We start from the raw sequence: 25,628 nt of genomic DNA, 5'->3' as shown, positions 1-25,628 counted from the left end.
AATTATTTTCGCAGCTAGGGCTCATCTGTGTTTTGTTATACTATGTCCTGGTTTCTCCCCTTTGAGACTCACCAACACAACTTTTATTTTGAATTAACAACAGAAAATGCTGGAAAAAGCAGGCCAGGCAACATCCGTGGAGAGAAATTAGAGTGACATTTCGGGTCTAACCCTTTTTCAAACTGGAAAGGAAATAAAATAGATCGAAGGCAGGGCTGCGATAGAACAAAAGAAGTAAAAGATGTAAAAGAGACATTAAGAGGTATTCAAAACCAGACGAGATGGTCATAGGACAGTGGAGACAAAAGACGGCAAGATTAGGTGTGAAGTGTACTGGCAGGATGGGAGACAGCTGCCGTGTGGGAGAGAGAGAAAAAAAAGGAAGCGGGGGGGGGAGGGAAGATCCAAAACAAAGGGGTGGAAAAAAAATAAGTAAAAATGTAATAGGGGCCGAGGTTATGATCTGAAATTGTTGAACTCGATATTGAGTCTGGAAGGCTGCAAAGTGCCTAATCGGAAGATGAGGTGCTGTTCCTCGAGTTTACGTTGAGCTTCCGTGAAACAATGCAAGAGGCCAAGGACGGTGAGGTCCGAGTGAGAATGGAGCGGTGAATTAAAATGACAGGCGACCGGAAGATCGGGGTCACCCTTACGGACTGAATGGAGGTGTTCCGCAAAGCGGTCACCCAATCTGCGTTTGGTCTCCCCAATGTAGAGGAGACCACATTGTGAGCAGCGAATACAGTATACTAGATTGCAAGAAGTACAAGTAAATCGCTGTTTCACCTGGAAGGGGTGTTTGGGGCCCTGGACAGTGGGAAGGGGGGAGGTATAGGGGCAGGTGTTACATCTCCTGCGCTTGCACGGGAAGGTGCCAGGCGAAGGGGAAGGGCTGTTGGGGCTGATAGAGGAGTGGACTAGGGTATCTCGGAGGGAGCGGTCGCTACGGAATGCTGAAAGGGGAGGGGAAGATGTGTTTGGTGGTGGGATCACTTTGGAGGTAGCGGAAATGGCGGAGGATGATCCGTTGGATGTGGAGGCTGGTGGGGTGAAAGGTGAGGACAAGGGGAACCCTATCATGGTTCCGGGAGGGAGGGGCAGGGGTGAGGGCAGAAGTGCGGGAGATAGAACGGACATGGTCGAGAGCCATGTCAACCACGGTAGAGGGGAATCCTCGGTTGCGGAAAAAGGAAGACATGTCGGAAGCACTGGTGTGGAAGGTGGCATCGTCGGAGCAGATACGGCGGAGATGGAGAAACTGGGAGAATGGAATAGTGTCCTTACAGGAGGCGGGGTGGGAGGAAGTGTAGTCCAGGTAGCTGTGGGAGTCAGTGGGCTTGTGGTGAATATTGGTCGATAACCTATCCCCAGAGATGGAGACGGAGGAGTCGAGGAAGGGAAGGGAAAAGTCAGAGATGGACCATGTGAAGGTGAGGGAAGGGTGGAAATTGGAGGCAAAGTGAATGAAATTGTCTAGTTCGGGGCGAGAGCAGGAAACGGCACCGATACAGTCATCCATGTATCGGAAAAAGAGGTGAGGAAGGGGACCTGAGTAGGACTGGAACAAAGAGTGTTCCACATATCCCACGAAAAGGCAGGCATAGCTAGGACCCATGCGGGTACCCATAGCAACACCTTTGATTTGGAGGATATGAGTGGAGTTAAATGAGAAGTTGTTCAATGTGAGAACAAGTTCAGCCAAGCGGAGGAGGGTGGTGGTGGATGGGGACTGGTCGGGCCTCTGTTCAAGGAAGAAGCGGAGCGCCCTCAGGTCATCCTGGTGGGGGATGGAGGTGTAGAGGGATTGTACGTCCATGGTGAAGAGGAAGCAGTTGGGGCCAGGAAACTGGAAACTGTTAAAGTGGCGGCGGGCGTCCGAAGAGTCGCGGATGTGGGTGGGAAGAGACTGGACAAGGGGAGAAAAGATAGAGTCGAGATAGGAAAAGATAAGTTCCGTGGGGCAAGAACAGGCTGAAACGATGGGTCTACCAGGGCAGTCCTGTTTGTGGATCTTGGATTTATTTTGAATTACCCAGGTGACTTTGTTGTCATAATTACCTGAGGGTATATGCATATAAATTATGATAATTGTGAAAACAAACATGGTGCACAAACAAATCAAAATGGATACTGATGCAACAGCTTGTTTGAAGGACAGCCTTGCTTACTGGGGAAAGGGTTTGCGTGGACTGACTGTTGTCCTGTAGAGATCAGAGCTTGGATCTCCGATGCTACGCATTTAAAAAGAAAAGAAAGACTTGCATTTATATAGTGCCTTTCACTGGGAATGTAGTTTTTACACTATGTGCAGGACTTCTTTCTTATCCAGTATGTAAAAACCCCAAGAGATGGAGCACTGCTGGATCAAGTAATGGGAAATGAACCAGAATAGACAAGAGAAGTAAGCACAGGGGAACATCTGCGCAAAAGCGATCACAGCAAAATAAGGTTTAAGATAAAGATTGAGAAGGACATAAGTAAGACAAAGACCAAAGTAATAAATTGGAAAAAGCTGATTTTAAAGGGGATGGGAATGGATCTATGGAAAATAAACTGGAAAAAATATACTGACCAACAAAGAAATAGAACAGCAGTGGGAAACATTTAAAACAGTGATCAAGAGAGTCCAGGAGAAATATATCCTGTGGTGTATGTGCCTTTAAGAGCCCCTGTGTACTGTAATGCCGGTAGTGGCCACTCGGGCTACATAAGCCTGTATAGTGTCTTGTATCTTTTAGTTCACCTCCAGACTTTGTTCAGTAAACACCTGTAAACCAACTCCTGCATTCCGTGTCTCCATTAACACACGGATACAACAGTGGCGACAAATTGGAAACGGACTTACTTGCAATTCGGCAGCACCTCAAGGAGATCGATTCCTCAGACGAAGCGCGAAGAAAAAAAAAAGAAAAAACTGTGGTTTCACCAGCTAGCCGGGCTGGTGGCAGGTACTGCAATAATCCTTCCTGGGCGGCGGCCTGGGGCTCGATCGGCTGGCTCTGCAGCGGGGCCGAACAGCGAAGGCGGAGGCAAACACAGACGGAGGGTGGAGCACTCGGGAGACGGCCAGCACTGCAAAGCAGGTCGGCGTTCGGACCAAGCAGAGGGAGGGGAAAGTCCCAGAGAGTCCGGCGGGAACGAGTCTCCAACTATTAAAAAATATCTGTATAAATAAAAACCGCGGAGAACAGCGTTGTCAGCAGCAGCAGCGGCGGGAAAGCGCGGGAGGCGCCATTTTTTCTCGGCAGGGAAGAAAGGAAAGTGCGGGAGGCGCCATTTTTTTTTCAGGATGCCTAAAACTGGCAATATTACTGCTTTCGATAGTGATGTAGAGGATTGGACCACATATGTGGAAAGAGTGGAGGTATATTGCACAGCGAATGAAATAGAGGATGATAAAAAGGCATCCGTACTTCTAAATCTAATGGGCGCAAGGACATACGGGCTGTTACAAAACTTAATCACTCCAGCCAAACCGATGGACAAGAATTTTAAGGAGATTGTTGATACCCTGCAGGAGCACTTAAACCCAACACCGCTGCTGATAGCGGAATGATTCAAATTCTTCAGGAGGAATCAGCACAAGAATGAAAGTAACGCTGATTACCTCACCGAATTAAGGAAGCTGTCAAAGCACTGCCAATTCGGGGCAGGACTGGCAGATTCTCCTCGAGACAAATTTGTCTGCGGTCTCCTAAGTGAAGGAACACAGAAAAGGCTACTTTCTGAGAAAGATTTAACACTGGACAAGGCTTTCAGTGTGGCTGTATCATACGAAGCAGCAGCAAGAGGAGCTGCAGAGATACAGCAAAAGCCACAGGACTTCGGCACCCATGAAATGACACAGGGTTTCGAGAGATGTTATCGCTGCGGCAGATCCACCCATGACCAGAGGGACTGCTGGTTCAAGGACAAAGCATGCAGGCAATGCGGAAAGATGGGACACATTGCACGTGTATGCCGATCTGGAAACAAAAAATCCACTGACAGAAAAAAAATCAATAAGGAAAAGTACAGAAAGGTACAAATGAAGAGGGACAGTAGCTCCGAAGATCAGAAGAGCGATAGCGACTCCGGAAACAAGAGACTAAGCTGTCTCAAATTACATAATGTAATTGCCAAAGAAGATTACCAGACCATTTGGGTTACACTCACAATAGCGGGGTCCCCAGTTAAAATGGAGCTAGATACAGGATCAGCTCTGACCGTCATAAGTCGACGGGATTACGAGCGGCTATTTCCGCATATACCTTTGAAAGGCACATCCATTATCTTGAAAACATATACGGGGCAGAAAGTATACCCCAGAGGGAAAATAAGGGTGCCTGTTGTATACAACGGCAAGGAAATACAGAAGTTGTATTTATACGTTCTGCAAGATGGTGGTCCACCGCTGTTGGGACGTGAATGAATCAGGAAGATACGTTTAGACTGGCACTCCATTCAGGCACTGACGGTGACCAGTAAGAAAAAAAATGATGATGACGTCATACCTGAACGATTAAAAGACATCTTGGCCAACGCCAAAGAAGTGTTTCAACAGGAACTAGGAACCTTGAAAGGCGTCACCGCCTCGATAAAAGTGGTAGATGCGGCAATTCCCAAGTTTTTTAAGGCAAGGCCGGTGCCATACGCAATTCGTCCAGCAGTCGAGGCAGAGCTGGAGAATTTGGAAAAGGCAGGCGTGTTATCCAAGATAGATTGGAGCGAGTGGGCAACACCCATCGCCCCGGTCATGAAGAAAACGTTGAATAATGATAAATCTGAAGAACAGAGAAAAATTCACATCTGTGGGGACTTCAAGGTGACTGAAAACCCGGTCCTTCACATGGTACAGTATCCTCTTCCGAGGATAGAAGATATTTTCGCCTCACTATCCGGAGGGAAACGTTTCACCAAAATTGACTTGGCACAGGCATATCTACAGATGGAGGTTGAGGAGGCCTCTAAAAAGTATCTCACAATAAACACACACAAAGGCCTGTACCAGTACAATCGACTGCTTTTCGGAGTAGCATCAGCTCCAGCTATCTGGCAAAGAGCTATGGAGCAAGTCCTGCAAGGGATTCCGGGGACGCAATGCTACCTAGACGACATCCTTGTAACAGGAGAAAACGACAACAAGCACCTTGCCAATTTGGAGCAGGTGCTCACTAGGCTGAGAGAACGGGGCCTACGAACAAATCGCCCCAAGTGCGAATTTTTCCAGAAACAAATATCATATTGTGGCCACATAATTAACGAAGAAGGGTTGCATAAGTCACCTGAAAAAATTGAAGCGGTCATAAAAGCCCCAGCACCTGAAAATGTCTCACAATTAAGGTCGTTCCTGGGATTGATAAATTACTATCATAAATTTTTACCGAACTTGTCAACTGTTCTGCACCCTCTTAACGAACTGCTACAAACGGGAGTAATTTGGAAATGGAGCGAAGACTGTAAACGTGCCTTCCATAAATGCAAAGGCTTGGTCACGTCCAAGGAAGTTTTGGCTCATTACAACCCATCACTGCCAATCAGACTGGCGTGCGATGCATCCCCTTACGGCGTAGGAGCGGTATTATCGCATAGATTCCCTGATGGCTCGGAGCGGCCAATAGCTTTTGCGTCACGCTCATTGAACTCAGCTGAGTGTAACTATGCCCAGATCGACAGGGAAGCACTCAGCCTGGTATGGGGAGTGAAGAAATTCAACCATTACCTACACGGACAAAAATTTACCTTGTTGACTGACCATCAACCCCTCGTCTCCATATTCAACCCTAAAAAGGGCGTTCCCATTATGACAGCGCAAAGGCTACAGAGGTGGTCCCTTTTCCTAGGGGCACACCAATATGACATAAAATACAATGGATCAAAACAGCATGGAAATGCTGACGGTTTATCGCGTCTACCGTTGCCAACGATAGAAGAGGCACCTACAGTGGACCCAGTGGAGATGTTCCACTCAACCATAGTGGAATGTCTACCAGTAACAAATTCTACCATTGAAAAGGAAACGAGAAATGACCCGACTCTCTCACGAGTCTACGATTTAACGGTGAAAGGATGGCCAGCACATAGCGAACCACTGTTGCCAGCATTCTCGCAAAGAAGAGAACAGCTGTGAGTGTGCCGAGGAACCTTGATGTGTGAATCCAGAGTGGTGATTCCACCCAAACTCCAGGATAAAGTGCTAAAGGAGCTTCACAAAGGGCATCTGGGTGGAGTGAAAATGAAGAACCTAGCCAGAGCGTTTGTGTGGTGGCCAGTTATCGATGGAGACATCGAAGAAATGACCAAGGGCTGTCTAGGATGCCAGAAGGTCCAAAACGCCCCACCACAAGCCCCTCTACATCCATGGCAGTGGCCCTCATCTCCATGGCAAAGGGTACACATCGACTTTGCTGGTCCATTTATGGACTCAATGTTCTTAATCGCAGTTGATGCACACTCCAAGTGGCCAGAGGTAATAAAGATGTCCTCCACCACCACGGAAAAAACCATCACAGTATTAAGGACCATATTTGCCAGGAATGGGCTGCCTGAACAGATCTGTTCTGATAATGGACCGCAATATGTGTCCGAATAATTCAGGAAGTTCTTAAAAAACAATGGGGTTAAGCACTACGCGTCCGCCCCATACCATCCCGCTACCAATGGATTGGCTGAAAGGTTTGTCCAGACCTTCAAGAAGGCCATAAAGGCCATGGGTAATGAAGACATAAATCTACAGCATAAGGTAGATAACTTCTTGTTTGCATACAGGAATGCAACACATGTGGTTACAAACCAAACTCCCACCATGATGTTTTTCAATAGAAGACTAAGATGCCGGCTGGATTTGATCAAGCCAAACATCAGAAGGGACGTAGAGAACCGGCAATTTCAAGGCATGAATGAAAGGCCAACTAGAACCTTCCAGATAGGTCAACAAGTTTTGGCCCGGGACTACCGTACCGAGAAATGGCATCCTGGAACTATTTGCACATGACTAGGACCGCTGATGTATACCGTGGACATTGAAGAAAGCATAAGGCGCCATGCTGACCAGATCATAGAGTCATTCGAAAAGGGACAACCTACACCACAACTCTATACGCCTAATGATGAAGCAGAGATACCCATAGTATCTACCTCCGATCCGGTGATACTGGAACCAGATGAACCCGACACCGGCATTCAAGCCGAATCGACCTTGCCAAAAGAACCTACTACACCACCGAAAACTACTACACCACCGAGGCGTTATCCAGACCGAGTCAGGAAGCCTCCAGAGAGACTGACTTATAATTGATTAACTGCAGCAAATGTGTAGATTATTGTTCTTGTAAACATGTTAATTAATGATTACTTAAAATGTTATGTACTGGTTCTCTAAAAGGGGAGGAATTGTGGTGTATGTGCCTTTAAGAGCCCCTGTGTACTGTAATGCCGGTAGTGGCCACTCGGGCTATATAAGCCTGTATAGTGTCTTGTATCTTTTAGTTCACCTCCAGACTTTGTTCAGTAAACACCTGTAAACCAACTCCTGCATTCCGTGTCTCCATTAACACACGGATACAACATATCCCATTAGAAAACAAGGCAAAACTAGCCAGGAATGACACACCATGGATGAATAAAGAAATAAGGGTAACATTGAAATTGAAGAAAAAGGCATACACTAAGTACATAGACAACAAAGGAGAGGACGACAAAAGAGAATATGAAAAGGTTAGGGAAGAAGTAAAAAAAATAATTAGGAAGGCAAAAAGAAACTATGACATTAAATTACCAAGGGATATAAAAAGAAATAATAAAGTATTCTACAGACACATAAATAACATAAGAAAAACCAGGATAGGGATTGGGCCACTAGGGGTACACATGATAAACTCACAGGTAATGGCAGCGAAATGGCAGAAATATTAAATAATTACTTTGTTTCAGTATTTACCATGGTGGGCATGACATTAGAAGAGGAGATCAAAAAGTATATAGAGGTGTTTAAGATAGAAAGGGGGGAGATAATTGCTAAGCTAATCAAACTTAGAGAGGATAAACCTCTGGTCCGAATGGATTGCATATGCACATATTAAAAGAAGTTAGGGAAGAGATAGCAGAGGCACTATTACAATTATATAAAAATTTATTAGGAAAGGTAATAGTGCCAGAGGACTGGCGGACAGCTAACGTGACTCCTATATTTAAAAAGGGAGTTGGAATAAATCCAGGGAACTATAGACCAATTAACTTTACGTTGGTGGTAGGAAAGTTAATGGAATCCTTACTCAAATATGCAATAGAAAAACATCTAGAAACTGAAAATATAATAAAGAATAGTCAATGGATTTCAAAAGGTACGATCATGTTTGACCAACCTTATTGAGTTCTTTGAAGAAGTAACAGCAAGGTTGACAACGGTAATGCAGTGGACGCAATATATTTGTATTTTCAAAAGGCCTTCAATAAGGTACCACGTAGTAGTCATACGGAGTCATACCTAGCACAAAGGAAGATGGTTGTGGTTGTTGGAGGCCAATCATCTCAGCCCCAGGACATCGTTGCAGGAGTTCCTCAGGGCTGTGTCTTAGAACCAACCATCTTCAGCTGCTTCATCAATGACATTCCTCCATCGTAAGGTCAGAAGTGAGAATGTTCGCTGATGATTGAACAGTGTTCAGTTCCATTCACAACTCCTCAGATAATGAAGCAGACTGTGCCCGCATGCAGCAAAACCAGGACAACATCCTGGCTTGGGCTGATAAGTGGCAAGTAACATTCGCGCCACACAAGTGCCAGGCAATGACCATCTCCAACAAGAGAGTCTAACCACCTCCCTTAATATTCAATGGCATTACCATCATCGAATCCCCCACCAACAACAAACTGGGAGTCACCATTGACCAGAAACTTAGCTGGACCAGCCATATAAATACTCTGGCAACAAGAGCAGGTCAGAGGCTGGGTATTCTGCGGCGAGTGTCTCACCTCCTGACTCCCCAAAGCCTTGCCACCATCTACAAGGCACAAGTCAGGAGTGTGATGGAATACTCTCCACTTGCCTGGATGAGTACAGCTCCAAAAACACTCAAGAAGCCCGACACCATCCAGGACAAAGGAGCCCGCTTGATCGGCAACCCAGTCAACACCTTAAATATGTACTCCCTCCACCACCAGTGCACCGTGGCTGCAGTGTGTACCATCTACAAGATGCACTGCAGCAACTCGCCAAGGCTTCTTTGGCAGCACCTCCCAAACCCGCAACTTCTACCACCACCAAGAAGGACAAGGGCAGCAGGTGCATGGGAACACCACCACCTGCAAGTTCTCCTCCAAGTTAGACACCATCCTGACTTGGAAATCCTTCATCGTTACTGGGTCAAAACCCTGGAACTCCCTCCCTAACAGTACTATGGGAGTACATAAGAACATAAGAAATAGGAGCAGGAGTAGGCCAATTGGCCCCTCGAGCCTGCTCCGCCATTCAATAAGATCATGGCTGATCTGATCCTAACCGCCAATCCACTATGACAGGACTATCTCCTGAATCTAACAGCATTAGACACACGAAAACAGGAGCAGGATCAGGCTACACGGCCCCTGGGCCCGCTCCGCTACCCACAGGGCCATGACCTATCCGAACCTAGACTCATGTCCAAATTCCTGCCCGCTCCCCGTAACCCTTAATTCCCTTTTCTACTAGGAAACTGTCTATTTCTGTTTTAAATTTATGTAATGATGTAGCTTCGACAGCTTTTTGGGGCAGCATATTCCATGGACCTACCACCCTCTGAGTGAAGTAGTTCCTCCTCATCTCAGTTTTGAAAGAGCAGCCCCTTATTCTAAGACTATGCCCCCTAGTTCTAGTTTCACCCATCATCTGGAACATCCTCCCTGCATCCACCCGATCCAACCCCTTCATAATCTTATATGTTTCAATAAGATCGCCTCTCATTCTTCTGAACTCCAATGAGTAGAGTCCCAATCTACTCAACCTCTCCTCATATGTCCATCCCCTCATCCCCGGGATTAATCGAGTGAACCTTCTTTGTACTGACTCGAGAGCAAGTATGTCCTTTCTTAAGTATGGACACCAAAACTGGATGCAGTATTCCAGGTGCGGTCTCACCAATACCTTGTACAACTGAAGCAATACCTCCCTATTTTTATATTCTATCCCCCTAGCAATGAAAGCCAACATTCCATTGGCCTTCTTAATCACTTGCTGCACCTGCATACTAACCTTTTGAGTTTCGTGCACCAGGACCCCCAGATCCCTTTGTACTTCAGTACTTTCAAGTTTCTTGCCATTAAGATAATAACTTGCTCTACGATTTTTCCTGCCAAAGTGCATAACCTCACACTTTCCAGTATTGTATTCCATCTGCCAAATCTCTGCCCACTTACTTAGCCTGTCTATGTCCCCTTGCAGGTTTTTTATGTCCTCCTCACTCACTACTTTCCCTCCCATCTTAGTATCATCTGCAAACTTTGACGTGTTACACTCGGTCCCCTCCTCCAAATCGTTAATATAGATTGTAAAGAGTTGGGGACCCAGCACTGACCCCTGCGGAACACCACTGGTTACTGATTGCCAGTCTGAATATGAACCATTTATCCCAACTCTCTGCCTTCTGTTAGATAGCCAATCCTCTATCCATGCCAGAATATTACCCCCAATCCCGTGATTTTTTATCTTAAGCAATAATCTTTTGTGTGGCACCTTGTCAAATGCCTTTTGGAAGTCTAAATACACTACGTCCACTGGTTCACCTTTATCCACCCTATATGTTACTTCCTCAAAGAACTCCAGCAAATTTGTCAAACATGACTTCCCCTTCATAAAACCATGCTGACTTTGTCTTATTAAATTATGATTATCCAAATGTCCTGTTACTGCCTCCTTAATAATGGACTCCAAAATTTTACCTACCACAGATGTTAGGCTAACCGGTCTATAGTTTCCAGCCTTCTGTCTACTGCCCTTTTTAAATAAGGGTGTTACATTAGCAGTTTTCCAGTCTGCCGGGACCTTTGCTGAGTCCAGGGAGTTTTGGAAGATTATTACCAATGCATCCACAATCCCTACCGCCACTTCCCTCAAAACCCTGGGATGTAAGCCATCAGGTCCAGGTGATTTATCCGCCTTGAGTCCCATTATTTTACCAAGTACCCCTTCCTTAGTGATTTTAATCGTATTTAGCTCCTCCCCCCCATAGCCCCCTGCTTGTACCTTCACCACAATGACTGCAACGGTTCAAAAAGGCGGCTCACCACCACCTTCTCAAGGGCAATTAGGGATGGGCAATAAAGGCTGGCCTTGCCAGCGACGCCCACATCCCAGAAACAAATAGAAAAAAAAGATGCATAGGAACACCACCATGTCCAAGTTCCCCCCAAGTCACACACCATCCTGACTTGGAAAAATATTTCCGTTCCTTCATCGTCGCTGGGTCAAAATCCTGGAATTCCCTCCCTAACAGCAATGTGGGAGTACCTTCAACACACGGACTGCAGCGGTTCAAGATGGTGGCTCACCACCACCTTCTCAAGGGCAATTATGGATGGGCAATAAATGCTGGCCTTGCCAGCGACACCCATATCCTATGAATGAATAAATAATGAAGAACATGTAGAATCAGTGGGCAAGTAGCAGAATGGATAGCAAGCTGGCTATAAAACAGAAAACAGACAGTAGAAGTTAAAGGTAGTTACTGAGACTGGCAAATGGTAAGAAGTGATGTTCCACGAGGATCGATGCTGGAACCACTGTTATTCACCATTTACATAAACGATTTGGACTTAGGAATCAAAAGTACAATTTAATGCGGATGACACCAAATTGTGGGGTATCATTACTACTGAGGAAGACTGTGGCAAAATACAGGAAGACATTAATAAACTTACAGAATGGGCTTGTAATTGGCAAATTAATTTCAACATATATGTGTAATGTGGTACATTTTGGTAGGAAGAATAAGGAAGTCATATACTCCTTGGAAAATAAGAGACTAACTGAGGTAGTAGAGCAAAGGATATCTAGGGGTACAGATACACAAATCACTAAAAGTAGTGACACAGGTTAATAAGGCTATTAAAAAAGCAAACAAAGCACTGGGGTTCAATTCCAGAGGGATAGAATTGAAAAGCAGAGGAGTTATTTTAAATTTGTATAGAACGTTGGTTAGACCACACTCGAGTACTGTGCATAGTTCTGGTCTCCATATTATAAAACGGATTTGGAGGCACTGGAGAAGGTGCTAAAAAGATTTACAAGGATGATACTAGAACTGAGAGGTTATACCTATCAGGAAAGATTGAACAGGCTGGGGCTCTTTTCTCTAGAAAAGAGAAGGTTGAGTGCTGACCTAATAGAGGTCTTTAAGATTATGAAAGGGTTTGATGGGGTAGATGTAGAGAAGATGTTTCCACTTGTTGGGGAGATCAAAACTAGGGGCCGTAAATATAAGATATTCACTAATAAATCCAATCGTGAATTCAGCAGAAAATTCTTTAAGGACATAAGAATTAGGAGCAGGAGTAGGCCATATGGCCCCTCGAGCTTGCTCCGCCATTCAATAAGATCAAGGCTGATCTTTTACCTCAACTTCATTTTCCTGCTTGATCTCCATATCCCTCGATTCCCCATGAGTCCAAAATCTCTCCAGCTCACCCTTGAATATACTCAACGATTCAGCATCCACAGCCCTTTGGGGTAGAGAATTCCAGAGAGTGGTTAGAATGTGGAACTCAATACCACAGGCAGTAAGTTGAGGCAAATAGCATAGATATATTTAAGGGGAAATGAGATAAACACATGAGAGAGAAAGGAATAGAAGGTTATGCTGATAGGGTTAGATGAAAAGGGATGGGATGAGGCTCCTGTGGAGTTTAAACACCAGCAGTTAGGCCGAACATACTGTTTCTGTGCTGTAAATTCTATGTAACCTAGCATTGTGAGTCACCTTTAAATTTCTCCTGAAGTTTCGTATTGCCATAGCAAGAATTAATTTAACATCTGGCACCAACGCAACTGATCTTTCAGTATAATTGGCTCCTATTTATTTTGGGGGGAGGGGGAGGACTACCACTTGATTTATAATAGAATACATTTATCATAATGCTGGTCTAACAATCTCTTAGCAAATTCCACATTAAACGCTGTGCCTCATCTCTTAGTACACTGTTTATATTCCTTATTATCAGTAATGAGATATTTATTTTCAAGGCCTTACCTAATGCACCTTTGTTTGTTATGAATAAACCCAGTTCTTCCTTTTTCTTCTTCTTCAGTTTTATTCCAGCAAATACCTTCTTTCTGAAAAAACAATACCTGTGAATACTTTGAGCATGAGCCAATAGCGAATCTTTTGAAACAAACGAGAAATAATACAGGAATTAGTTAGCTCCCCTACATCTGATTCATGGGTATATTAACAATGTGAGGATTGGATGCTTTTATTTTTAGCTACCCATTAGTAACAACGCAAAGGACAGCTGGCCTGCAGTCCAGTCTATAATATCTTCCCACCATTTCCCTCCTCACTGTCAGAGAGAAATCCATCACAAGATTAGATATTAAATCCTTTTTTATTAGAATATTGCCAATGAAGGGATAATAACCTAAGAGATAAAAAATCATCAACCACCTAACATTGCCCGTCACCGCCCCCGTCTCAGCTCATCTGCTGCTGAAAACCTCATCTATACCTTTGTTACCTCTAGACTTGACTATTCCAATGCACTCCTGGCTGGCTTCCCACGTTCTACCCTCCGTAAACTTGAGGTCTTCCAAAATTCTGTTGCCCGTGTCCTAATTCGCACCAAGTCCCGTTCACCCATCACCCCTCTGTTCACTGACCTACATTGGTTCCCGGTTAAGCAACGCCTCGATTTAAAAATTCTCATCTTTGTTTTCAAATCCCTCCATGGCCTCACCCTTCCCTATCTCAGTAATCTCCTCCAGCTTCACAATCCTCGAAGATGTCTCCACTCCTCTAATTCTGATTTCTTGAGCATCCCCGATTTTAATCGCTCCACCATTGGTGGCCATGCCATCAGCTGCCTAGGCCCTAAGCTCTGGAATTCCCTCCCTAAACCGCTCTGCCTCGCTACCTGTCTTTCCTCCTTTAAGACATTCTTTAAAACCTACCTCTTTGACCAAGCTTTTGGTCATCTGCCCTGATATTTCCTTATATGGCTCAATGTCAAATTTTTTGTCTGTGAATCCTGTGATGCACCTTGGGACGTTTTACTACGTTAAAGGCGCTACATAAATACATTTAGAGGAAGGATATTAAAGCCCATTAGAGGAAGGATATTAAAGTCATGCAATGGGTACAGGGAAGATTCATTCAAATTATACCAAGAATGAAAGATTATAGTTAGGATGAAAGACTCCAAAAATTGGGGCTTTTTTCACTGGAACAGAAAATGGAGATAGAGATTTTCAAAATAATGAAAAAAGGAAAAATAAACAACTTGCGCATTTATACGGCACCTTTCACAACCTCAGGATGTCCTAAAGTGCTGCACAGCCTATAAAGTACTTTTGAAGTGTAGTTACAGTTACGGTCCCACATTACAACAGTGAGGACACTCCAAAAGTACTTCATTGGCTGTAAAGCACTTTGAGACGTCTGGTGGTCATGAAAGGCACTATATAAATGCAAGTCTTTCTTTCTTTAATGTAGCAAAATGCAGCAGTCAAATTGCACATAGCAAGGTCCCCACAAACAGCAATGGCATGAATGACAGCCAACCTTTTTTTTAAGTAATGTTAGTTGAGGGGTAAATATCGGCCAGGACACCAGAAGACAGCGAGGGCTCCGGGTGTCGGGGACAGCGAGGGCTCCGGGTGTCGGGGACATCGAGGGCTCCGGGTGTCGGGGACAGTACAAAACAAAGTACCGAGCCAGGATGAATTGTGTTGTGTTACGGGGGGTCTGGGCATTTTTATAACACGGGAGGGAGAGCCTCAGAAGCAAAAACCTTGAGAAGCCCTGGTCTAAAGTGTAATTACTTGCTGAGCAGCAGTGCTCTGCAGTGCAGTGATTGAGCCATTCTCAAAATCCTTCATAGTTAATCAGTTAAATCTCGTTTACATTTATATGCTTGATTGAACAGTGTTACAACTGAAGCAGCCGTCAACAATGGGGAAACTGGCAAAACCAAGTGGCACTGACCACAATAAACAATTAGATTAACAGAGTTTAATCATTGTAAGTAAACAACTATAACTGGAAACCACAGTATGACCCAAAATATGAGGTTAGAGAGGATAAATTATTACAAAACAAGGTTACCCAATATGAATAACTGGGTCATGGATATCTCCAACACTACGGCCTAGAAATTCAGTATAGCCACTTTTGGGGCGGAAAAGTCGGGCGGCCGCTAAAGTTTGCGCCCGGCGCAAAGTCGAGGCCACTTCGCCGATATTCAGTAGCTTCGCCCTAAGAGTTTGCTCGAGCGCTAAAACTGGCGTTCCACAACTATCTTTAGGCGCAAAGCCGGCGGTGCTGAGCTAAGCCGCCGAGGCCGGGCGCAGCGCAGGTGCGGTCATTTCTTGATTGACAGCAGACACCCTGGTGCCGGCCAGCTCTTAAAGGGGGAAGGGTCGAGTTCGTCTGCTGCCACGCCCTGGACACTGCAGCCCTCCAGCTAGGCCTAAACACTGCTGCTGAACAGAAATAGCTGGCCCACAATCAGAAGGCCCGTGAACGAGCGCAGCGCTTCTCTGGCCATGATTTGAAGCTGCTGGTTGGGGCTTTGGGGAGGAGACGCAAACACCTGTTCCCGGACAGTGGGAAGAAGCCTGCGACCAGCGTCTACAGGAAAGCCTGGAGGGAGGTCGCCATCAGGGTGACAGCCAACAGCGAGGTCCCCAGGAACTCTGTCCAATGCAGAAAAAAGTTCAATGACCTCACCAGGATTGTCAGGGTGAGCACCCTTTCCAGTGTCCTCCTCATCCTTGCATGTGCACCTCACATTATGGGCAAAGGGACCTGAAAGCCCTAATGGCCAGCCCTCATCCCGCAGCTATGGGACTGGCATGAACATCAATTGCACATTCTGCACTTTCCACACTGGCCAAGCTATTCGACCATGGGAGGCAGTGCACACCAGATCAGGGCTCCACACTGGCCAAGCTATTCGACCATGGGAGGCAGTGCACACCAGATGAGGGCTACACACTGTACTTAGAGGCCGTCCTTTCTCTTGCAGGCCGAGCTGGCCCACAATCAGAAGAGCCGGACTGAGACCGGGGGAGGCGGTCCCCAGATCCAGCAGCTCACTGACCTGGAAGAGCGCGTGGGTCACCTCATGGGAGCCCGGGTGATTGGGCCCGTTGCCAGTGGAGATGCCGACCCTGTTCTGGGCACCAATGGTAAGGACATCACCTTTTGGACCTCTCTCGTCCCACTTGCGCATCAGATCTACATCCTTTGCCACTGTCCGACCAATGCGCTGAATGCCACCACTCATGCCTCCCTCGCTGACGCCCTCTCCTCAATCTAAAGCTACTCTTGTCCCTTCCTGCTTTCAGATGGTGAGGAGGAGGTCCCTGAAGCTGCCAGTGACAGCCCCTCGGAAGAGGAGGAGGAGGAGGAGGAGGAAGAGGAAGAGGAAGGCGGCCCATCAGGGGAACCCTCACCCGCGCCAGGGGATGCCAATGTAGAGGACACGTCTTCCCTGGAGGAGAGCGTGGGGGAAGTGTCGGAGGGGAGTGTCGCTCCTGGGACCAGTGGCGTGCAGCAACGCAGGGGGTGTGCGGTTGCTCAGCGGCCTTCTTCCCAGAGGGGTGTAGTTGCTGGGCCCAGTGGCATCCAGCAACGTGGGAAGGGTCGGCCAGCTCGGCGGCCTTCTCCCCAGAGGGAGAGTCCGGCCTCCAGTCCGGCGACGGTCAACTCCGAGGAGCTGCGCCTCCTCGATCAAATGTCCGTGGATTCGGAGCGCCGGCACACCGAGCTCATGGGGGTTGTGGCACGAATGCCTGAGGCCATCGAGTCCCTGGCTCATAGTGTGGCCGAGTTCGGGGCCTCACAGGCCAGGAGTTTGGAGCTATTCGGGGCAGCACAGGACGCGAGTCGTGCCGAATTCGTGGCAGCACAGGCAGCGAGTTGGGTGGAATTCGGGGCAGCTCACGCAGCGAGTGGGCAGGTGATCAGTGGTGCCGTGCAGTCACTGGCTGGTCTGATGCGGTCACAGACCAGGGCAGCACGGGCACTCACTGCTGCCACACTCGCTGCGTCAGCCAGGCATCGCCAGGACACCCGCCGCGCTGTAGCAGCACAGCGGTCTGTCGTTCGGCACATTGCAGCGCATGCTGCAGTGCGGGCCCAGGCGAGTGCCAGTGTGTCACTTGACCAGCGGCCGCCTGCCATACGCCAGCTTGCCCCCATTCCTCCAGCCACCACTGTCACTCCCCCAGTGGAGCTGCCACGAGATGCTGGTCCGACTGATGCTGGCCAGCCACAGCTGCAGCATTCACCAGCCGGCCCCTCGAGGGCCAGACCTCGTCTAGGCCGACCCCCAAGAGCATCTGCCGTGACGACATGTGCCCCTCAGGAGCCTTCCCCCAGCCTTGCAGCAGCCACTGGGCACGGTTTGAAGAGGAGCAGCAGGGCGGCCAGGGGCCGCCAAAGGCTGGACAAGGAATCGCCCTCGCGGGCCACAAAGTAGAGGGTGTGGACAAATGTTTGTTTATATTGGGATGGTTGTTTTGTTTCTGGGGATGGTTGTTTTGTTAAGGCCGAGGATGAAGGCCATTTTTGTTTAAATGTTTTGTTATTCCTCCCCAGGTTGTGGGAGTGAGTCATGTGTGTGACTGTATTTTGGGGGGTGTTGTCTGTTTTTGGGTTTCATGTGGGAAGGGCCCTGAGTTTGTTCAATAAAGCATTTTATTTATTCATATTGTCCATGTTTGATCTTTGAAGTGTTTGTTGCCTTAAGCGGCTGAGGGCTTGCGGAGCGGCTGCATTCATGTTCTTTCATTGGCACAAGCCATTCCCTGACAGGGGGCCTAGAAGTGACGTTCAATAAGCCGCCGACGGGCGGCCCTTGGACCTTGTGCCTCCCTCCTGGCCTGGTACTCCTCCTCCTCCTCCTCCTCCTCCTCATGCTCCTCCTGCTCCTCCTGCTCCTCCTCCTGAGGTGGTGCTCCAGCGTGAGGTGGCAGTGCCTGAGTCCTGCGGATAGCCAGGTTGTGCAGCATGCAGCAAACGACCACGAACTGGGAGACTCACTCCGGCGAATACTGCAGAGATCCGCCGGAACGATCCAGGCAGCGGAACCGTTGCTTGAGGACACCAATTGTTTGTTCTATGATGTTCCTAGTCGCTTGATGGCTCTCGTTGTATGCCTCTTCAGCAGGGGTCCTGGGCGCGCGGAGCGGGGTCATGAGCCAGGTACACAAAGGATAGCCTTTGTCCCCGATAAGCCATCCTCTTGGGTGAGGCTGTGCCTGGAAGATGTCAGCCACAGTAGTCTGTCGCAGGATAAAGGCATCGTGGCTGCTGCCTGGAAAGCGGGCATTGACAGCTAGGATGCGCTGCCTGTGGTCACACACCAGCTGTACGTTGAGGGAATGGTAGCCCTTCCGGTTGCGGTAATCCTCAGGATGGTCCAGAGGTGCCCGCAAAGCCACATGCGTGCAGTCAATGGCGCCCTGCACCATGGGGAAGTCCGCGATTCTTGCAAATCCCACTGCACGCTGCTGCTGCCTCTCCAGGGTCATGGGGAAAGAGATGAATTGGCGTCTCCTTCTGAAAAGGGCATTGGTGACCTGGTGGATGCAGCAATGGACGGCGAACTGGGATATGTTAGCTATGTCCCCAGCAGCTGATTGGAAGGAGCCGGTGGCATAGAAGTTCAGAGCCACCGTCACCTTCACTTCCACCGACAGAGACGTCCTGCAACTCAGCTGTGGACGCAGATCTCTGTGAAGCAGATGGCAGATCTCTGCAACCACCTCCCTTCTGAATCGCAGCCTCCTAACACATTGCGCGCCAGTCATGTTGAGATACGAGACCTGCTGGCGGTATTGCCTGAGTGGGTAAGGCCCACGTTGCCGACGCCTGTTGCCCCCTCTGCGTCTAGCCAGGGCTGCCCCTCTAACACAGCGTCTGCGAGCCCTTCCGACATAATCCTGAAACTCAGCATTGGCACCCCATGCAGCCCCCATAATATGCTGGCAAACAATGAGATATCAGTGAAGGCGAATTGCAAAGCTCTGGCCTGAAGCCAAAAATACCTGTCCTAGTGTTGGCCCAAAGCAGTAAGCTCCCTTCCTTGGTTTTTTTCAAAAAATCCGTTGCACAAGAGTGATTGCTGCAAAATGCCTGCCCTTTATAGTGCAGGGTAAGTGCCCTTTAATTTGCGCTCCCCCGCGGCCCGCTTCGGCTGTGCACCGTTCCACTCCACAGTCGTTAGGGCCACCCGGCGCACAATGGGCCGGCGCGACTGAAGTTCCGGTTTGGGGCGCACAAAGGGCGTTGCACGAGGAAATGACGTCATAATCTGCGCGCGCAGCAGGGCGCGGGCAAAGACTTTGCGCCGGCGCTAAATGTCTACTGAAGTTGGGGCGAGGCGCAGATCGTGCTGCGCCCGGGCGCTAAGCGCCTAGCGCTCGAGATCTACTCCTCCTAAGGCGCTAACGGCTGGCGCACGCAACTGAATTTCTAGGCCTACTTCTTTAAACTATTAGTCTTCATAGCTTTGGCATATTAATAAACAAAATCCTTAAAAGTATTTTGAAATGGTCACAACTGGAAGTCATTCTGGAACAGTTAGTTAAAGTTTACCATCAGATAGAAACATAGAAACACAGAAACATAGAAACACACATAGAAGATAGGAGCAGGAGTAGGCCATTCGGCCCCTCTAGCCTGTTCCGCCATTCAATGAGGTCATGGCTGATCATCCAAGTTCAGTACCCGGTCCCTGCTTTCTCCCCATACCTCTTGATTCCTTTAGCCTTAAGAAATATATCCAACTCCTTCTTGAATATATTTAATGAACTGGCATCTACTGCCTTCTGTGGTAGAGAATTCCACAGGTTCACCACTCTCTGGGTGAAGAAATTCCTCCTCATCTCTGTCCTAAATGGCTTACCCCTTATCCTTAGACTGTGACCCCTGGTTCTGCACTCCCCGACCATCGGGAACATCCTCCCTGCATCTAGTCTGTCCAGTCCTGCCAGAATTTTATAAGTTTCAATGAGATCCCCTCTCATTCTTCTGAACTCCAGCGAGTACAAGCCCAATTGACCCAATCTCTCCTTATACGTCATTCCTGCCATCCCAGGTATCAGCCTGGTGAATCGTTGCTGAACTCCTTCCATGGCAAGAATATCCTTCCTCAGATAAGGCACACAAATCTGCACACAATGCTCAAGATGTGGTCTCACCAAGGCCCTTTACAACTGCAGCAAGACATCCTTGTTCCTGTACTCAAACTCTCTCGCTATGAAGGCCAACATGCCATGTGCCTTCTTAACCGCCTGCTGCACCTGCATGCTTACCTTCAGTGACTGGTGCACAAGGACACCCAGGTCTCGTTGCACTTCCCCTTCTCCCAATCTATTGCCGTTCAGATAATAATCTGCCTTCCTGTTTTTGACACCAAAGTGGATAACCTCACATTTATCCACGTTATATTGCATCTGCCATGCTTCTGCTCAATCACCCAACCTGTCCAAATCATCCTGTAGTTTCTCAGCATCCTCCTCACAGCACACACGCCCACCCAGCTTTGTGTTGTTTGCAAATTTGGAGATATTACATCTAGTTCCCTTGTCTAGGTCATTAATATATATTGTGAATAGCTGGGGTCCAAGGACCAATCCCTGCGGTACCCCACTAGTCACTGTCTGCCACTCGGAAAAAGACCCGTTTATTCCAACTCTTTGCTTTCTATCTGCCAACCAGTTCTCTATCCAAGTCAATACCTTGCCCCCAATCCCATGTGCCTTAACTTTACATGCTAATCTCTTATGTGGGACCTTATCGAAAGCCTTCTGAAAGTCCAAATACACCACATCCACTGGTTCTCCCTTATCTATTTTACTAGTTACATCCTCAAAAAATTCCAGTAGATTAGTCAAGCATGATTTACCTTTTGTAAATCCATGTTGACTTTCTCCGATCCTGTCACTGTTTTCCAAGTGCTCTGCTATTACATCTTTTAGAATGGACTCTAGCATTTTCTCCACTACCGATGTCAGACCGATGTAATTCCCCGTTTTTTCTCTACCACCTTTTTTGAATAGTGGGGTAACATTAGCCACCCTCCAATCCATGGGTACTGTTCCAGATTCCATCGAATGTTGGAAGATGATCAGCAATGCATCTACTATTTCTAGGGCCACTTCCTTAAGTACCCTAGGATATAGATTATTAGGCCTTGGGGATTTATCGGCCTTCAATCCCATCAATTTCCCTAACACCATTTCCGTACAAATACTGATTTCTTTCAGTTCCTCCCTTTCATCAGACCCTATGTTCCCCGACATTTCTGGGAGGTTATTTGTGTCCTCCTTTGTGAAGACAGAACCAAAATATGTATTTAATTGGTCTGCCATTTCTTTGTTCCCCATTATAAATTCCCCTGATTCTGACTGTAAGGGACCTATGCTTGACTTCACCAATCTTTTTCTCTTCACATAGCTATAAAAGCTTTTACAGTCAGTTTTTATGTTCCCTGAAAGCTTACTCTCATATTCTATTTTCCCTTTCTTAATTAATCCCTTTGTCCTCCTTTGTTGAATCCTAAACTGCTCCCAATGCTCTGGATTACTGCTTTTTCTGGCCAATTTATATGTCCTCTCCTTAGATCTTATGCTATCCCTAATTTCCCTCATTAGCCACGGTTGAGTCACCTTTTTTGTTTTATTTTTATGCCAAACTGGGATAAACAAATTCTGTAGTTCATCCATGCGGTCTTTGAATGTTTGCCATTGCCTATCCACCATTAACCCTTTGAGTGACATTCCCCAATCAATCCTACCCAATTCGCGCCTCAGACCATCGTAGTTTCCTATATTTAAATTCTGGACCCTAGTCTCTGAGTCAACTACTTCATTCTCCATCTTACTGAAGAATTCGATCATATTATGATCGCTCTGACCCAAGGGGCCTCGCACAACAAGATTGCTAATTAATCCTTTCTCGTTACATAATGCCAAGTCTAAGATGGCCTGATCTCTGGTTGGTTCCTCGACATATTGGTCCAGGAAACCATCCCGTAAACACTCCAGGAATTCCTCCTCCACAGTATTGTTACTAATTTGGTTAGCCCAATCTATATGTAGATTAAAGTCACCCATGATGACTGCCGTGCCTTTTGCACACTTCTCTAATTTCCCTTTTAATGCCATCCCCAACCTCTGCATTACTGTTTGGAGGTCTATATACCACTCCCACTAATGTTTTCTGCCCCTTGGTATTTCTCAGTTCTACCCATACAGATTCCACATCATCAGAGCTAATATCCTTCCTTACAATTGTGTTAATCCCTTCTTTAACCAGTAATGCTACCCCACCTCCCTTTCCTTTTTGCCTATCTTTCCTGAATATTGAATACCCCTGGATGTTGAGTTCCCAGCCTTGGCCACCCTGGAGCCATGTTTCCGTAATCACAATCAAATCATATTCATTTACCTCTATTTGCGCAACTAATTCATCCACCTTATTATGAATGCTCCTCGCATTAAGACCCTTCAGGCTTGTTTTTTTAACGCTCTTAGACCTATTAGAATTATTATTTACTGTGGCCATGTTTGATTTAAACCGTTGGTTTCTCTGACTGCCACTTTTGTTTTTCTTCTTCCTATCTTTTGCTTTTATCCTTGTTTCCCTTTCCTCTGCCCCCCTGCTCAGGTTCCCAACCCCCTGCCATTTTAGTTTAAACCCTCCCCCAGAGCACTAGCAAACACTCCCCCTAGGACATCGGTCCCGGTCCTGCCCAGGTGCAAACCGTCCCACCTCCCCCAGAACCGGTTCCAATGTCCCAGGAATTTGAATCCCTTCCCCTGGCACCATTCCTCTAGCCACGTATTAATCTTGTACAATATGCTTGAAAACTCTCCAATATGATCATAAAGATTTTTTTTCCAATAGGCTATCATAAAGAATTGTTCTTGAAATTGTCTTTGCACTTGAGTGACTGCAATATCTTAGTGGCTAAGTTGGCTACATGGTCTGTACAGATCAGGAGGATCATAGGTTGGTTCCTGGTCTAACTGAGTTAGCTAATCCTTGACTAGTTATATTATGTTAAATATATTTAAAATTATATAAAGTGTATATGTAAAATGTATATGTAAAGTATAAAAATAAAGATTACCTGCACAGTTATCAGTTTTTACAATACATTTAGAAGGAGAGAATACTTCTCAAAGAACTGTGATTCTCGATATAATTATGAACAAATTGATAAAGTTTGTATTTGGAAACAGCCTATTACATGGTCACTCCCTGGAAAATATATTTCCCGTGGTTACTGACTCTTTAATCACGCGTTATCGAAGCAGTTTTTAATCACAATACAAAGCTCTAATATTTTCTTTAAAGGATAGAACCGAATATTTGGAATCTGTTTATCATAATGCAATTGTTAGCCATAACTTCCTGCGAAACAATCCAATAAAATGTTTCAATATTAATATTTTTTTTGGCCATTAAAATTATTTTACTTGGCCCTTGCGTTACAAGATCGCTTAAAAATAATGACTAGGTTGCACTTTAAAAAGAGGAAATCCATATTTAAAAAATGTTGCAAATGTATTTTCACATTCATTTTTCATTCTCAAAAAAAGAAAACTCACATTTTGAATAAGTCCATGATTATTTGCATTTTTTTGAATCACAGGTAGAAATAAATTCACCTGAAACTAATGTCATTTTTAATTAAGCATCTACGTGAACAGAAAATACATCGACTCATGCTACTTACTTTTGTAGGGTACCAGGCTCCATCTGTTGTAAAATAGTTTCTCTCTCAGGTTCCTGCAGCTTCAGAAACTCGATAACACTATTTCACCGAGCTAAAACAGTGATGGTTTTCCTTCACTTGTGCTCTGGACTGGTTGCTGCAGTCTGTAAAGTTCATGTAACTACATCTCTTTGTGTTTGAGTACTGATTAGCAATCATATTATTACAACAGAGGGAGGTACAAGTGTTTGTGATAGGTGGTTCACGCTGTATGCAATTTGATCACATGGAAATGATTATCTAGGTAAGTCTCAAAATTGGATACAAGCATTAAAGCTGAACCATTCCAATTATTGTTGTAGACCTGTTTCTATAAATGTCCCGTTTACCTGGTGACCTGAAACAGTTACCTAGTGCCAGCTGCACAATTGAGGACGGTTACATTTTAGAGAAAGAGAATGCGATTTGTCTGTGCTGAATTTTCAGTTGGGCATGAAGGGGGAAAGCAGATAAATACTTGAACAGGAAAAAAATTAACATGACACGGGGAAAGGACAGGGTAATGGGATTAAGTCCTTACGGAAACTCGGCACAGGAGCAATGGGACAAAATGGTCATTTACCATTTCTTTGATTCCATCAATTTCTTTGATTCCATAAATAGCCATAAACCCCTTCTTGGATTTTCCGTTGCTTTTTACAAGGTGTGGATATAGGTTTGAATTTTGTGATCATCCATCCAACCCTCCCTTCCTTCCTTCAAGGAGATATGGGGGAAGCAGTGATAAGGAAGTCATAATGTAGGTGACTCAGTTTGCCTGGAATATCGATTTGCATTAGATCTACTGAACTGGGTGCCTGACAGATGCAACACACTTGAGGTGCACTGAGGCTGTGAAGAGGCAGCTCTCTGCATTTTTCCTCCCCTGGTTCTTATTCACGGCACGAGAGGAACTTTAGGGGCAGGGAGGAAATCATGGCACAGTTGTATCTGCGCTCTGGGACGGCAGGATCTGGCTGCTGCTGGAGATAAGCAGGTCCAAGCACCTCAAATGTTCCTGTGGGGGGAGGTGGGGAGCGGAGTAATTAAACATAAAGTTGAATACCTGCCTTGGTTTCTTCACCTTGGTCCCCTCTACCCAGTGCAGGCTCAGGGCAGGTCACAGCACCAGGTTTTGACAGGGGCCCAACAAGTGGTTGCTCCAGAAAATGAGTCAGGTGGCTGGGTACGTCCCCTCCCACTGCATTAAAATGCCTACACTAGGTAGGTGCAGGCCCAATTTCGACTCATGGGGAAGCTCCAAGAAAACTCAGGGAAACACAATGGCATGGAGACTTGAAATAATATCTTCTTCTTCATCTTTCCTGCAATTCCAGGTTTGAATATCTTCAATCAATTTTCAGCCCTGCAATAGCACTAAAATGGAACTAACCAAAGTCACAGATGATGTCCTCCACATCCATGGTGCATTACCCCTCCTCGTACTCTCTGCAGTCTTTGGCACAGTCAACCACACCATCCTCCTCCAATGCCTTTCCTCAATTGTCCAACGCAGTGAGGCTGCCATCACTTGGTTCCACTCTTAAATATCCGATCATAACCAAAGCATCTCTGACTTCTCTTCCCACCCCAGCACTATTACCTCTGGAGTCCCACAAGAATCTGTCCTTGATCCTGTTGTGTATGTACCTTTAAGAGAATAACTGGTCTCAGACTGCAGTACCGGCAGT

General features: G+C 46.4%; 1 protein-coding gene across 1 annotated transcript in view; it reads right to left on the bottom strand.

Moving 5' to 3' along the window:
- LOC147115177 (fer-1-like protein 6) overlaps positions 1–24,914 on the bottom strand; it is a 904,394-nt gene extending 879,480 nt beyond the window's left edge. The window contains exons 1-2 of the mRNA XM_085993508.1: positions 23,920–24,914; positions 13,200–13,282 (exon numbers count right to left, since the gene is read on the bottom strand). Of these exons, the coding sequence (XP_085849634.1) occupies positions 13,200–13,282; positions 23,920–23,942 (106 nt within the window). The 5' untranslated portion in view covers positions 23,943–24,914. The remainder of the gene's footprint in view (positions 1–13,199; positions 13,283–23,919) is intronic.
- Between the last annotated feature and the right edge of the window lie 714 nt (positions 24,915–25,628).

Source organism: Somniosus microcephalus, chromosome 7, assembly GCF_052327205.1.
Source record: "Somniosus microcephalus isolate GS21.2 chromosome 7, FLI_Smic_1.0, whole genome shotgun sequence".
Taxonomy (NCBI): Eukaryota; Metazoa; Chordata; class Chondrichthyes; order Squaliformes; family Somniosidae; genus Somniosus; species Somniosus microcephalus.
The sequence above is the reverse complement of the archived record's forward strand: the minus strand, read 5'-3'. Positions and strand labels throughout refer to the sequence as shown.